This window comes from Somniosus microcephalus, chromosome 20 (genome assembly GCF_052327205.1).
Source record: "Somniosus microcephalus isolate GS21.2 chromosome 20, FLI_Smic_1.0, whole genome shotgun sequence".
Lineage (NCBI taxonomy): Eukaryota > Metazoa > Chordata > Chondrichthyes > Squaliformes > Somniosidae > Somniosus > Somniosus microcephalus.
In genome coordinates, this window is record NC_141006.1 from 55,022,649 (window position 1) to 55,037,035 (window position 14,387).

Sequence of the window (14,387 nt, forward strand, 5' to 3'; positions counted from 1 at the left end):
TGGATCAGGAAGATACGTTTAGACTGGCACTCCATTCAGGCACTGACGGTGACCAGTAAGAAAAAAAATGATGATGACGTCATACCTGAACAATTAAAAGACATCTTGGCCAACGCCAAAGAAGTGTTTCAACAGGAACTAGGAACCTTGAAAGGCGTCACCGCCTCAATAAAAGTGGAAGATGTGGCAATTCCCAAGTTTTTTAAGGCAAGGCCGGTGCCGTACCCAATTCGTCCAGCAGTCGAGGCAGAGCTGGAGAATTTGGAAAAGGCAGGCGTGTTATCCAAGGTAGATTGGAGCGAGTGGGCAACACCCATCGCCCCGGTCATGAAGAAAACGTTGAATAATGATAAATCTGAAGAACAGAGAAAAATTCGCATCTGTGGGGACTTCAAGGTGACTGTAAACCCGGTCCTTCACACGGTACAGTATCCTCTTCCGAGGATAGAAGATATTTTCGCCTCACTATCCGGAGGGAAACGTTTCACCAAAATTGACTTGGCACAGGCATATCTACAGATGGAGGTTGAGGAGGCCTCTAAAAAGTATCTCACGATAAACACACACAAAGGCCTGTACCAATACAATCGACTGGTTTTCGGAGTAGCATCAGCTCCAGCTATCTGGCAAAGAGCTATGGAGCAAGTCCTGCAAGGGATTCCGGGGACTCAATGCTACCTAGACGACATCCTTGTAACAGGAGAAAACGACAACGAGCACCTTGCCAATTTGGAGCAGGTGCTCACTAGGCTGAGAACGGGGCCTACGAGCAAATCGCCCCAAGTGCGAATTTTTCCAGAAACAAATATCATATTGGGGCCATATAATTAACGAAGGGTTGCATAAGTCACCTGAAAAAATTGAAGCGGTCATAAAAGCCCCAGCACCTGAAAATGTCTCACAATTAAGGTCATTCCTGGGATTGATAAATTACTATCATAAATTTTTACCAAACTTGTCAACTGTTCTGCACCCTCTTAACGCACTACTACAAACAGGAGTAATTTGGAAATGGAGCGAAGACTGTAAACGTGCCTTCCATAAATGCAAAGGCTTGATCACGTCCAAGGAAGTGTTGGCTCATTACAACCCATCACTGCCAATCAGACTGGCGTGCGATGCATCCCCTTACGGCGTAGGAGCGGTATTATCGCATAGATTCCCTGATGGCTCGGTGCGGCCGATAGCTTTTGCGTCACGCTCATTGAACTCAGCTGAGCGTAACTATGCCCAGATCGACAGGGAAGCACTCGGCCTGGTATGGGGAGTGAAGAAATTCAACCATTACCTACACGGACAAAATTTTACCTTGTTGACTGACCATCAACCACTCGTCTCCATATTCAACCCTAAAAAGGGCGTTCCCATTATGACAGCGCAAAGGCTACAGAGGTGGTCCCTTTTCCTAGGGGCACACCAATATGACATAGAATACAAAGGATCAAAACAGCATGGGAATGCTGACGGTTTATCGCGCCTACCGTTGCCAACGGTAGAAGAGGCACCTACAGTGGACCCAGTGGAGATGTTCCACTCTACCATAGTGGAATGTCTACCAGTAACAAATTTTACCATTGAAAAGGAAACGAGAAATGACCCGACTCTCTCTCGAGTCTACGATTTAACGGTGAAGGGATGGCCAGCACATGGCGAACCACTGTTGCCAGCATTCTCGCAAAGAAGAGAACAGCTGTCAGTGTGCCGAGGAACCTTGATGTGTGGATCCAGAGTGGTGATTCCACCCAAACTCCAGGATAAAGTGCTAAAGGAGCTTCACGAGGGGCATCTGGGTGGAGTGAAAATGAAGAACCTAGCCAGAGCGTTTGTATGGTGGCCAGGTATCGATGGAGACATCGAAGAAATGACCAAGAGCTGTCTAGGATGCCAGAAGGTCCAAAACGCCCCACCACAAGCCCCTGTACATCCATGGGAGTGGCCCTCCTCTCCATGGCAAAGGGTACACATCGACTTTGCTGGTCCATTTATGGACTCAATGTTCTTAATCGCAGTTGATGCACACTCCAAGTGGCCGGAGGTAATAAAGATGTCCTCCACCACCACGGAAAAAACCATCACAGTATTAAGGACCATATTTGCCAGGAATGGGTTGCCTGAACAGATCTGTTCTGATAATGGACCGCAATTTGTGTCCGAAGAATTCAGGAAGTTCTTAAAAAAAAACAATGGGGTTAAGCACTACACGTCCGCCCCATACCATCCCGCCACCAATGGATTAGCTGAAAGGTTTGTCCAGACCTTCAAGAAGGCCATAAAGGCCATGGGTAATGAAGACATAAATCTACAACATAAGGTAGATAACTTCTTGTTTGCGTACAGGAATGCGACACGTGGTTACAAACCAAACTCCCGCCATGATGTTTTTCAATGGAAGACTAAGATGCCGGCTGGATTTGATCAAGCCAAACATCAGAAGGGACGTAGAGAACCGGCAATTTCAAGGCATGAATGAAAGGCCAACTAGAACCTTCCAGATAGGTCAACAAGTTTTGGCCCGGGGCTACCGTACCGAGAAATGGCAGCCTGGAACTATTTGTACACGACTAGGACCGCTGATGTATACCGTGGACATTGGAGAAAGCATAATAAGTCGCCATGCTGACCAGATCATAGTCATCCGAAAAGGGACAACCTACACCACAACTTTATACGCCTAATGATGAAGCAGAGAAACCCATAGTATCTACCTCCGATCCGGTGATACTGGAACCAGATGAACCCGACACTGGCATTCAAGCCGAATCGACCTTGCCAAAAGAACCCACTACACCACCGAAAACTACTACACCACCGAGGCGTTATCCGGACCGAGTCAGGAAGCCTCCAGAGAGACTGACTTATAATTGATTAACTGCAGCAAATGTGTAGATTATTGTTCTTGTAAACATGTTAATTAATGATTACTTAAAATGTTATGTACTAATTATCTAAAAGGGGAGGAATTGTAGTGTATGTACCTTTAGAGCCCCTGTGTACTGTAATACCGGTAGTGACCACTCGGGCTATATAAGCCTGTATAGTGTCTTGTATCTTTTAGTTCACCTCCAGACTTTGTTCAGTAAACACCTGTTAAACCAACTCCTACATTCCGTGTCTCCATTAACACACGGATACAACACAAACCAACAGCTAAAGGGCTGAACAGAAACAAGTTACAGGGCAATAATGGGAGTGGGATTCTCTGACCTGTCTTTTGTTTTGTCCTGGTGATGCGTTTCTAGGTCTACAACGATAATAAGTATATCTACCTGGTGACAGAGCTGATGAGAGGCGGTGAACTACTGGATAAAATACTGCAGCAGAAGGGTTTCTCTGAGAGGGAGGCGAGTGCTCTCCTTCACACGATCACCAAGACAGTGGAATACCTGCATTCTCAGGGGGTAAGTGATCACTGTACCCAGTTACATCCTTGCAGCACAGCTGCTTATCAACACTGGTCATTCCCTATTCGACCTGCGTCTTGTATGATTTTGTGTGCTATGCACCACTCTACACTCCAGCACTTTACATTTTGTATTGCGCAATTTTTAACAGTCCGTTAAGAATAGATAAAATATTATTTTAACTGGATAGAGGGGGCGGTTAAACTTTTCTACAATAGTTAATACAAATATTGGGGAAAACCTTGTAATTTTAGGGCAGGAGAATGTTCCTCTAGCCTAGCTCTTCAGATCAGCTCTCCAGACCTCCCATGTTTTATTATTGTGATTCTGACATCAATAGCCCTTAACCCCTTTCTTAACAGGCATTCATCCAGCCCTTTAAAACCCTGCTGTGGTTTTCTTTCCATCACCCCTGCTGCTAATCTGTTCCACAATTCTTCCTTTAAAAAAAAAGGCTTACATTTCCTAATTTATTTTGACTCCCTTAACTTTAACATGTGCCCTTGAGTCCTGTGTCCAATAGAATAACTTTCCTGGTTCCAAATTCTCCATAACTGTTAAAATCTTAACAACCTCTGTCAAGTGCTGTCCCCTCACCCTCTTATCCAGTAAATAGAGTCTCTAGGTAGATTTACTTTCCTCATAACTTGGGCATCTAAGTCCAGCAATCCGTGCATTGCTCTCCTCTGATCTTTTCTGTCACATGCAGACCAAGTCTGAACACAGAACTCTAGATGCAGCCTCAACAAGATCAAATGCAACTTGGACCTCATCCCCTTAGATTTGGAAGTCACACATGGGTTTTGACTCCCAGCATTATGTAACATGGGTGGAAGTTTCCTTCTGGTATTTAAACTGCATTTAAGGTCCTGGATGTATTTTACATAAATCTTAACAAAAAGGCAAATTCCATTAAAAAAAAAGCTCCGTTGGAAATCAGGTTGTGACCCGGTGATGTACTGTGCTGCTCCCGGTACGCTGCAAGTTCACTTTGGGATTCCGTGCATACCAAAGTCTCAGTGTTGCCCATGCCATTTTGGGAAGGGGAATTGGTTGTCGAATGGAAACGAAGTACTTCTCTGCAGAGCGGGAGAAGGAATTACTCTCAACTCTCCAACAGAGTTGGTAGACCCCTGGGAGCATGTGACCCTTCCCCATGCCTCTCAGCTAATGATGGTGCAGGAAAGTGGGTTGTTCAAATAAGGAGGAATATTTTGTACTTTAAATGCGACAGTTTTATTTGTACTTTGTTTTAAATAATTCAGGACTGATTTGTTAGAGTAAATTACAACATTGTGCTTTCACCTTTGGGACCTGGTTTTGGATCCAGCCCAGATTAATGGTTTTGGATCCAGCCTAGATTAATGTAATTTAAATAACTTTGGGTAGTGTCACCTAGTTAGAATCATACAGCACAGAAGGAGGCCATTCGGCCCATTGTCCCTGTGTCAGCTCTTTGGTGGAGCTATCCAATTAGTCCCACTCTCCTGCTCTTTTCCAAAAGCTGTGTAAATGTTTTCCCTAAGTTATTAGTCAACAGCAAATCCACAAGATAAAACACTCCCCACCAGCTAGAGGTACAAGGGCATTCAGATGCATGGGATCACCATCATCTCCAAGTTCCCCTTCAAGTTATACACCATCCTGTCTTGGACATATATCGCTGTTCCTTCATCATCGCTGGTTCAAAATCCTGGAATTCCGTAGCTAACAGCACTGTGGGAGGACTTTCATCACATGGTTTGCAGCGGTTCAAAAAGGCCAACCACCACCTTCTCAAGGGCAACTAGGGATGGGCAATAAATGCTGGTCTTGTCAGCGATGCCCACATCCCGAAGAATGATTTTTTTTAAATGACACTATATTAATTGTCACTCAGAGGCCCTATGGGTAAAGGTTGGGAAATTGAAATATTCCTGGTGCAGTAGAGGTTGCTATTTTGAGATTAGGCTAAGGCACATTGCAGTAGGTGTGGAAGGAACTGTAAACTGCATTTAACCCACATTATACTTGACCTGGGAGTGCTTAACTCACACTGGATGACCAAAGTGAAAGCTGTTCCACTTCCTGACACTGCCATCTCTTAGTTTGCTACATGAGAAGAATCTTGAAAGATGATTTGATCCACTGAAGATCTCTCTGAATGTACTTCACCTCTTTATTGGTGACTGCAATTAGATCATTTCTCTTTTCCAGGTGGTTCACAGAGACCTGAAGCCAAGTAACATCTTGTATGTCGATGAGTCAAGTAACCCGGAGTCCATCCGAATCTGTGACTTTGGTTTTGCTAAGCAGCTGAGGGCTGACAATGGGCTCCTCATGACCCCATGCTACACAGCCAACTTTGTTGCCCCAGAGGTGAGAGCTTTTTATACGATTAAGATGATTATGCAGGAAATAACCAATCAATTTCCTAAACTGATCTATATGAAGCTGAAATTTGTGGGAAAAGGCACCAAGTCTGAGAAATACAAATGTAGGGCTGAACCTCTGATGCAGGGCACCACCATGGTTGAAAAGAGTAAAAGAGATGAAGTAAATCAGGAAGTAGTGATTAAGAGACACCAAGCTTGAGTTTTAAGGCGGGAAAACCTGAAGGAGGTGAGAAGTTCCATAGTTTTGAAGTCCTGCGGAAGAATGAGTTAGATTATATTATATTCTTGATTTCAATGCAGAGAGGAGCAAAAGTGCACAGGACTTGAGGATTTGGAGCTTAGAAGCAACTAGAGAGGAAAGTTCAGAGGAAGGGAGCACTGAGCACAGTAATGTCAATAATGTAATCGCCAATTCCTGATTTTATTAAACCCTGGAAGTCGGAAAAGCAGTCTGACCGCACAGATGCAGTGGAGGAGTTGAGAGAAGTGATGGTGAGGTTGAGCTCAGTGTCATCAGCATACATGTGGAACCTGGAGCCATGTTTTCAGATGATGTCACCAAAGGGCAACATGTAGGTAATGAATAGGAGGGGCCAAGGATCGATCCTTGGGGAGGGAGTCGTTGGAGGTAACTAGGGGCGGGAGGAGAAGCCATTTCTGTAGATGCTCTCGTTACGATAAGGATAGGTAAAAATGGAACCAAGCAAGCTGGATAACGGAGGAGAGTTGCTGGAGGAGGATGGAGTCAACTGTGTCAAAGGCTGTAGGGACACGAGCTCGAAGCGGGCATGAGGAGATAGGCTAGAGAGAGGGGCCTAGAAATTGGGTTGAGGCGCCAAACTGGCGTTAAGTTCGCCTGGGCGCTGGTTTTTACGCAGCGTTCGAAGCTGCAGCGATCGTCAGAAATTCAGTTGAAGTGCCCCTAGAGGGAGACGGGGCGAGGCTCGAGGCGCTCCGCATCCCTCTTAGGGCGCTGAAACTGAATATCGCAGCGCAACGTGCCGCAGCACGGCACGCTGCGGTACTGCAGGCCTTCCTCCCACTGTTAAAGGGGAGGGGCCTGCAACAGCGCGAACCCCAATCGCGAGTGCCGGCAAAAGAGCCCGGCACCAAGGAGAAGTGCCGGGCTCTCTGGAAACAGCCGGCAATGCCGCGGGGGGGGGGGGGGGGGGAAACTAGGAGGCCGGGGACGGAGGTGCTGGCAGGCGGCCGCCCCACACCTCCACCTTAACTTGCGCCTCTGCCAGCGCCGCAAGGCCCCGTGAACCGGGCGCGGGTCCGTTCGCTACCAAATATTGCGTTCGGGGCGCGAATGGGGCGCTGCGCACACCGATGACGTCATCGGTGGCGGCGCAGCACAAATGGCTAACGCCACCATTAGCGCCCCTGCTGAATATCGCGGGAGGCGCAGCCAGTGGCGCTACAGCCACTGACTGCCTCTTTAGGCGCTAACAGGTGGCACTACTCACCCAATTTTTCCCCCAGAGTGTTTTAAAACAGTCATTAGCAGCTTTTTTTCTGAGCCACGATGAGAGTAGATTTTTCTTTTCTCTTTTTGTGCCAGTTTTCTCCCCTCCCTTCCTGTCCCAAAGGCGGTGCTGCATTGCTGGGGTATGCTTCCCTCCAGTACCTTACCAAGCTGGCCATCCTTATTGTGTGGGTCTAAAGAATGAATGTTGGTAGGCTATTTGACTGTGGGGGACATTGCAACTGAGCCCAAATTTTGTTGTCATTTGATATGTGCACACGTACTCACATGCGCACGCACGCACATGCATACATGTCACTTACCGATGGTCAGGATCAGGGACCTGAACTGGTTTCCGCACAAGGCACCGCAATCCAAGGATGCCAAGCCCAATTTCCACCCTGGCTGAAATCCGCTAACTCAGCACAAACTAGGGTTAAATTAGACCTTATGATCTGTATTGCATTGTTGAACTGTGTGATGTATTTACCCACTCCGCCATTGGGGAAAAACACAATTTACAGCAACAATATGCAAGCTTTTTGTCTTCATTGACTGCTTGGGTGCATATCATACGCTAACAGATCTTGGTGTTCTGATGCAGGATTTATTCATTCATGAGACAACGGCACTAAGAATAGCCATTTCCTAATCTCTAGGCACATGAAATTCAAGCAGGAGAAATAAGAATAAGTAATCAAAGTAGAAATAGAACTAACTGTATTTGGGCTTGGTTGGAAGGGCTTGGGCTCCTAGGCAGCTCCTGGTTTGGACACCTTGGTTTAGAGCTGCTGACCCAGGCCAGAAAGTGCAGAGTAAGCTAATATTTGTGGGAAGTTACATTGTTCCCTACAATGGGAGATATAATCTACCATGTTAACACAGGAGTCCCGTGATATTTGTAAACTGTTCATAGTAGTTGTATCTGAAGCATTTGATTGATTTACTGCCCTTGTTACTCCCTGTTAGCTGTCTATTTAAAGAACTTTATTGAGTGATAGTAACTGCCATCACACAATGTGTAGAAATGTAAGTAGAGGTGTGTCTGTGTCCAGGTTCTCAAACGCCAAGGATATGATGAAGGCTGTGATATCTGGAGTCTGGGCATTTTACTCTACACCATGTTGGCTGGGTGAGTGACCTTTTTTCCATTGTATGTAGCCAGTGTTGTGTCAAGAATGTACCTAATCCATCCCCCAAGAAACAGGTACCCCAGAGCCAAAGGCATCCTGGCAAAACACAAATTATCAATATTAAAGTACATTTTATTGCACCTGTGTAATTCCCTCCATGCGCACCCTCCACTTCTGCACTGGTGCTGGCTCGCTATGCCCTCTCCTCCACCATCAGCCACTATGCCCCTGTCCTCTGGAACACTTTGTCCTCGTCACCTTGCTTGCTGCTTTCAAAAGCCTGCTAAAAAAAATTCCTTTTCTCCCTTCAACACCATATTTCCCACTCCATATCCATTTTCCTAAAGTGCTGTGATGCTTCTTTCTGTTGCTGAGTGTAGCAGAGATACAAGCTTTTTTCATTCTATTCTCTACTGTGCCCTTGCGTCAGACTTTAGCTTCTCCCGATTTTAATGTTTGTAGCTGTTGTTTGTTTCCAGTTTCTCCCGATGCAGCTTCTTCCCTGTTCATGCTACCGTTTCCCCAAAGTGTGAATTTTACCCCACCATTGTTTGTGGGTCTCACCGAGGTATCTATCATCTAGCCATATAATTGATGGCTACAGAGTCTGCTTTTGCTGAACGGCAACAGCTGTGTGGCTGAGTGTGCAGGTAATTGGGCCCTAAGTGCACACTTATTACTGCAGAGAAGTCATTTGAGCAAAAGCAGCTCCTAAGTGTCGGTCGGTGTTATCATATACCACACGTCAGTCACTACTCTGCTTCAAACATCAGCTAAGAACCATAGGACAAATTTATGAATGTGTAAGGGACTCATTCTACTAGTTATTTAAAGCTGTTTTCAGACACCTCTAGACACAATGCGTCTCTGTATCACATTAAAAAAAAACACCAATTGGCTTGACAGGTGCAAAAGGAAATTGCCAAACACCTCTTGCAAAAAACTGAGGTAAAGTGATTTAAAGTGTTTAAACACCAAGAAACTTTTCAAAAGAGGAATCCTGTCATTAGAGCCTAATGTCACAAAAGAATACTATGAAGCTTTTTTTGTCTTTTTTTCTTTCCATCTCCTTGTGTTCATTTTGAAGGTTTTATTTAATGGTGGCCCTTCAATTTTCTTTCCTATTGATGGGAGTGTTGCGAGTCATTATCAATCCATTTTAACTTTTGCAGATCCATCTACCTCTACTTCTTTTGTTCCTTATTCAGAAATATTTTTTCTTTATAAAGTTTTCAGCTTTGATTTGGCTGGTATTAATTGATAGCAAATTGGCTTTTGGTTCAATAAGATCTTGCTTATTCTGTGTGACCGCTGATTCTGCTGGACATCCAACTAGCGTTTTGTCCCAATCTATGACACCATCAATTTATTTGGAATCCATGATGGCTTCAAAATGAGCAAAGCCTGCCAACAAGTCTCAGCATCTCTCTGGCACAGTCATTGCCAGAGGGCAAACTGTGATTTTCTATCATGGCCAAATTTTGTTCAACCATTTCCATAAACTTGCAGGGATCCTGTGCATCTGCTGAACTTCAATCCACACAGATTTTCCAGTCCTTGCTCTCTGAGTGGCTAACATGGGACTATATTTTGCTCCTCCCTGCAATCTTGTTGAGACGGCATTATATTTCCCCCTCTTACTGAGGAGGAAAGTTGTATTTCTACAATCTCCCTCACTGGCCTGTTTCTGTGTTGTAAACTCTATGTAATTATAGAAAAAACACAAATCAAACAATCCTTGAGTAGATACACCAGATTTGTGTTGATGAACATCTCTCACAACAAAATAAAAGGTATTTTTATGCACTTTTATTATACAAACACTGTACCCCATGGGTTTGATACTTTTATGTTGTACTGTTGCAGCGGGCAATGTTGGAAGGTAAGTGTAGCATGCTTGGGAGGAACGGGAGACTTTGGACCTATGATTCCCAAAGCTCTCCACCACTGGAGGTTTTCCTCGTCTCGTCTGGATCTGTCAACTAGCAGGATGGTAGAAGAACTAGATGGACTTTGGTCTTCCTTTGACTAGCAATTCTTATGTTCCTATCATCATTTTTTATTTTCAGGTATCTGAAATTACTGTGAAGTTTTTCTCTCCAACTGGTACATTGAGGCAGCAGTGTGCATTAGTCCCTGCTGGTGGCGCTGCTGAGCACTATGCTCTGTGGCAGTTCAGGAGTACCCCCAACAGATACAAGAGTGGTACTGCAGTCATTTTGTGCAATCCACAAAGTACTCTTAGCACTGCAATAAAAATGTGCAAAGTTTCATAAAATATGTATGAATAAAATCTGCATTAAAATATAGTTTCCATACAGGCAGTAGCAGGATTCCTCCAACTGTTTCATACAGATCGCATACAAAATTAGCCCCCACGTTCCTGGTTATCTCGCTGTCTCTTTGCAGCTTTATTGAATCTCTTCCTGTGTGTCAGCTTTTTTCTGTTAATAACACTCTGCCGTCTGAGTCAGAAGTTTGTGGGTTCAAAATATATTGTACTGTTGAGCACCACGTCCAAACTGACAGTTCAGCACAGTTCTTGGAGAGTTGTGCACTGTCGGAGGTGTCGTCCTTTGGGTGAGGCATGAAATTGAGGCCCCTTCTGACTGTTCAGGTGAGCATTGAGGATCCCATAGCACTATTCAAAGACCAAGGAGTTTTCCTGGTGTCCTGGCCAGCATTCCACTCTCAGACACACTGCAAAACAGATCATTTCATCATTAATCTCGTTACTGTGTGATCTTGCTGTGCACAAATTGCCTGCCTCTTTGGCCTACATACGTAATTTGTGTGAAGCATTTAGAGGTGATTAAAATGTAAATTTTTTTAATCATTTGCTTTTTCAGAAGCACCCTGACTCTGGCCCTGAATTTATTATTTTCTTTCAAGCATGAAATTTAACAGCTGTACAATGTGTTCTGCATACGAGGATTCATGAGTGGGAGTGTTAACAAGGCAGATGAATTCCTAAATTGCAGTACCAATATTTGTATTTTAATCTGGGTTTGGTTAAAGCTGCTGTTTAAAGTACTCTGAATTTTCCAGCCCCACTAATAACTACGTGACAAAGGCAGCTAGCGAACTATTACACCCTTCAACTAAAATACTAAGAGGGGTCATCATGAAGGAGACGGTTCACTGTTGCCTGCAAATTGATATTCATGGCTGGTTATGGGATGATGACAGGAGGCAGTTTAACAAGACTGTTACCAGTTGATAGCACATAAAAGGTGAGTTAAAGAAGTATAACAAAATACAATGCTTTCAGACTAAGTGAAGCAGTGACTACTTACCAGACTGCAATTATTGCCCCCTTAGAGTGGCTGAAACTTGCAGGCAATAGTTTACCATTGTAGTCTTCAACCAAAATCAATATTTAACACAAATGGACTCGATAGTTAGCATCTGCTGATAACAACCAGGTGCCTCCTGGCTAGATTGCAGTTCCATTCAATCTATTCCCCATAATTATCTGTTCCATTTTGTGTGGAAGTGGCTAGACTTGCAGCTTTTCAAAGACGAGGAATGATGATCGTGTACCTGTGTTTTACACTCTGCTGTTTGGTAGTGATGATGCTTCCTCTAAAATCTGTATGCTTAGGGCTTTTTGGGAAATTGGCCAGTGTAACCTCTGTCAGGTTTAACTGTAGCTGAACATCCTTTCATGCATTCTAATGAATATGTACAGTGCAATACCAGGCTGCTAACAGGATTCAGGTCTCCTTAAACTGACACACTCTCTCTTTGGTTATCGTGAACCAGGTATACCCCATTTGCTAATGGTCCAGACGATACTCCAAGTGAGATTTTGGCTAGGATTGGAAGCGGACACTACAATCTGCAAGGTGGAAACTGGAACAAAGCCTCTTCTGCTGCAAAGGTCAGTTTAAAAGTTGTTTTTTTACTGAGGCGAGTAACAAGGTACTGTTCAAATGAGGGTCCAGTATTGAAGCAGACTCGACAACTCTTGACTATCAGGGAGGGAAAATTATTCCAAGTTGGTCTTCTGTATCACCTGGAAGGTGAGGTGCAGGTCTCCCAGCTACCTGGATCCTCATTCTGGGAATGGCAGGTTATACAGGGAGACCCGACATTGGGAGAGAAATGCAATGTTCCAGATGAATGGCAATGCAGCGACATTGAATTTTAGTGTGCTGATGTTCAGTGCCATGATTCAAATCCTGCTCCATTCCTCGCCTGAGCCCCGTTGACAGAGGCCAGTCCTTTCCTTGGGATTCAGGACTGTAACACAATGGGCAAACTTTACATGGGAAAATGTACTTCCATTCAGGAAACAATAGAACTATTATCATGGGGGCAGTGTGTTACGACACTGAGGGCCTAGGTTTGAATCTGGCCCAGGAAAATCTATCCCTTCTGACAACTGATATACAGTCCTATCTGGAATTAATTCGAGGTAGCTTCTAGTGGGCACAAAAGTTCACATAATTCAGTGCAAATTAGAGGAAAATCATCAGTCTACAAGGATGGATGTTGTGAGAAATAGAAAAGTTACACTAGCACAATACGGGGCCCTTCTGAAGTTGAGGCCAATTGCTGGTACGGCTTGTAGGGCATTTTACTCTGTATGATGGGACAAAAGGGAGCTTTATTGTGTATCCTAACCTGTGCTGTACTTGACCTGGAGTGTTTGCTGATGGCGAGTACAGTAAGTGGGGAAGGTCATTCCCAGCACTCGTGTCACTTTTTTTAAATTCTCAAAATATAAACTTTTTTTTACTCCTAAGTGGGCTGCTGTTTTCTTAGATGTATGTTGGATCCTCTGAGGCAGCATGACTAAACTTGTAGTGTAACAGCTGATCATGATGTAAGCTGTGAAAATACCACAACCCATGACAGAAGTCATGGTTTAATTTTTATTTTCTGCCTTATCCTGCTCTCCACACCTGCAACTGGAAAGGTAGTTTGCAAATCCAGTCCAATGTTGCTGCATGACCAGTTGTTATGAGATGTGTGAGTGATTGGCGCGCTTGTTCTCTCAACCAATCTGTTGAAAAAGGCTGGCCTCCACTCTGCTCTGCCCCCCCAAAATCCCATGGCTGGAATCTCAAGAAATGGACATCCAACGAATGCATGGTATAGCAGGTTGGAGCTATGTGCAACATTTAGGGTTGTGTGTTTGAGCAGTACTGTCCTTGTTAGATAAACAATATGGTGTCTGTGTTGCAGCATGGTAGAGTTTCATTGTGGAACAACACTGAGCACCATTCCAGTATAAAATCATAGAGCATCTCCAGCAATGGCTCCTCTTCCTGCCTCCTTACCTCTGGAGTCCTTGGATCTGGATCTGCATTTGGCCCCTTCCTCTTCCTTATCCACATGCTGCCCTTTGGTGACATCATCCAAAGACATGGGGTCAGCTTCCGCATGTACGCTGACAACACCCAACTTCAGCTCTCCACCACTTGCCTTGAACCCTCCACTAACTCTGTGTTGTCAGATGCTTGTCCGACATCCAGTCTTGGTTGAGCGGCAATTTCCTCCAGTTAAACATTGGTAAGACCAAAGCCATTGTCTTTGACCGCCACCACAACTCCGTTCCCTCGCCACCGATTCCACCCCCCTCGCTAGCCATTGTCTCAGGTTGAACAAGACAGTTTGCAACCTAGGCCTCCTATTTGACCCTGAGCTGAGCTTCTGACTCCATATCCTCTCCATCACAAAGACCGCATACTTCCACCTCCATAATATCACTTGCATCTGCCTCTGAAACATTTGGCTCCAGACTCGACTATTCCAATTGTCTCCCGGCCGGCCTCATTCTCTGTACTGAAGCTCATACAAAACTCTGCTGCCAGTACCCTATCCTCCACCAGATCCCGCTCACACATCAGCCCTGTGCTTGTTGACTTGCATTGCCTCCCAACACTTAAAAAAAATTAAAATTCACATCCTCCTGTTTAAATCCATTCATGGCCTCACCCTCCCTATCTCTGTAATCTCCCAGCCCTACATCCACCGCCTCCCCCCACCCCACCGAACTCTG

At 44.8% G+C, this 14,387-nt stretch overlaps 1 protein-coding gene across 2 annotated transcripts in view; it reads left to right on the forward strand.

Annotated features, from left to right (window-relative positions):
- The window catches only part of LOC147103279 (ribosomal protein S6 kinase alpha-1-like), a 272,311-nt gene that overhangs the window by 251,912 nt on the left and 6,012 nt on the right, over positions 1-14,387 (forward strand). For both annotated transcript variants that reach the window (XM_085962741.1, XM_085962742.1), the window contains 4 exons: positions 3,240-3,398; positions 5,598-5,759; positions 8,300-8,376; positions 12,143-12,260. In XM_085962741.1, coding sequence (XP_085818867.1) covers positions 3,240-3,398; positions 5,598-5,759; positions 8,300-8,376; positions 12,143-12,260 — 516 coding nt within the window. The remainder of the gene's footprint in view (positions 1-3,239; positions 3,399-5,597; positions 5,760-8,299; positions 8,377-12,142; positions 12,261-14,387) is intronic.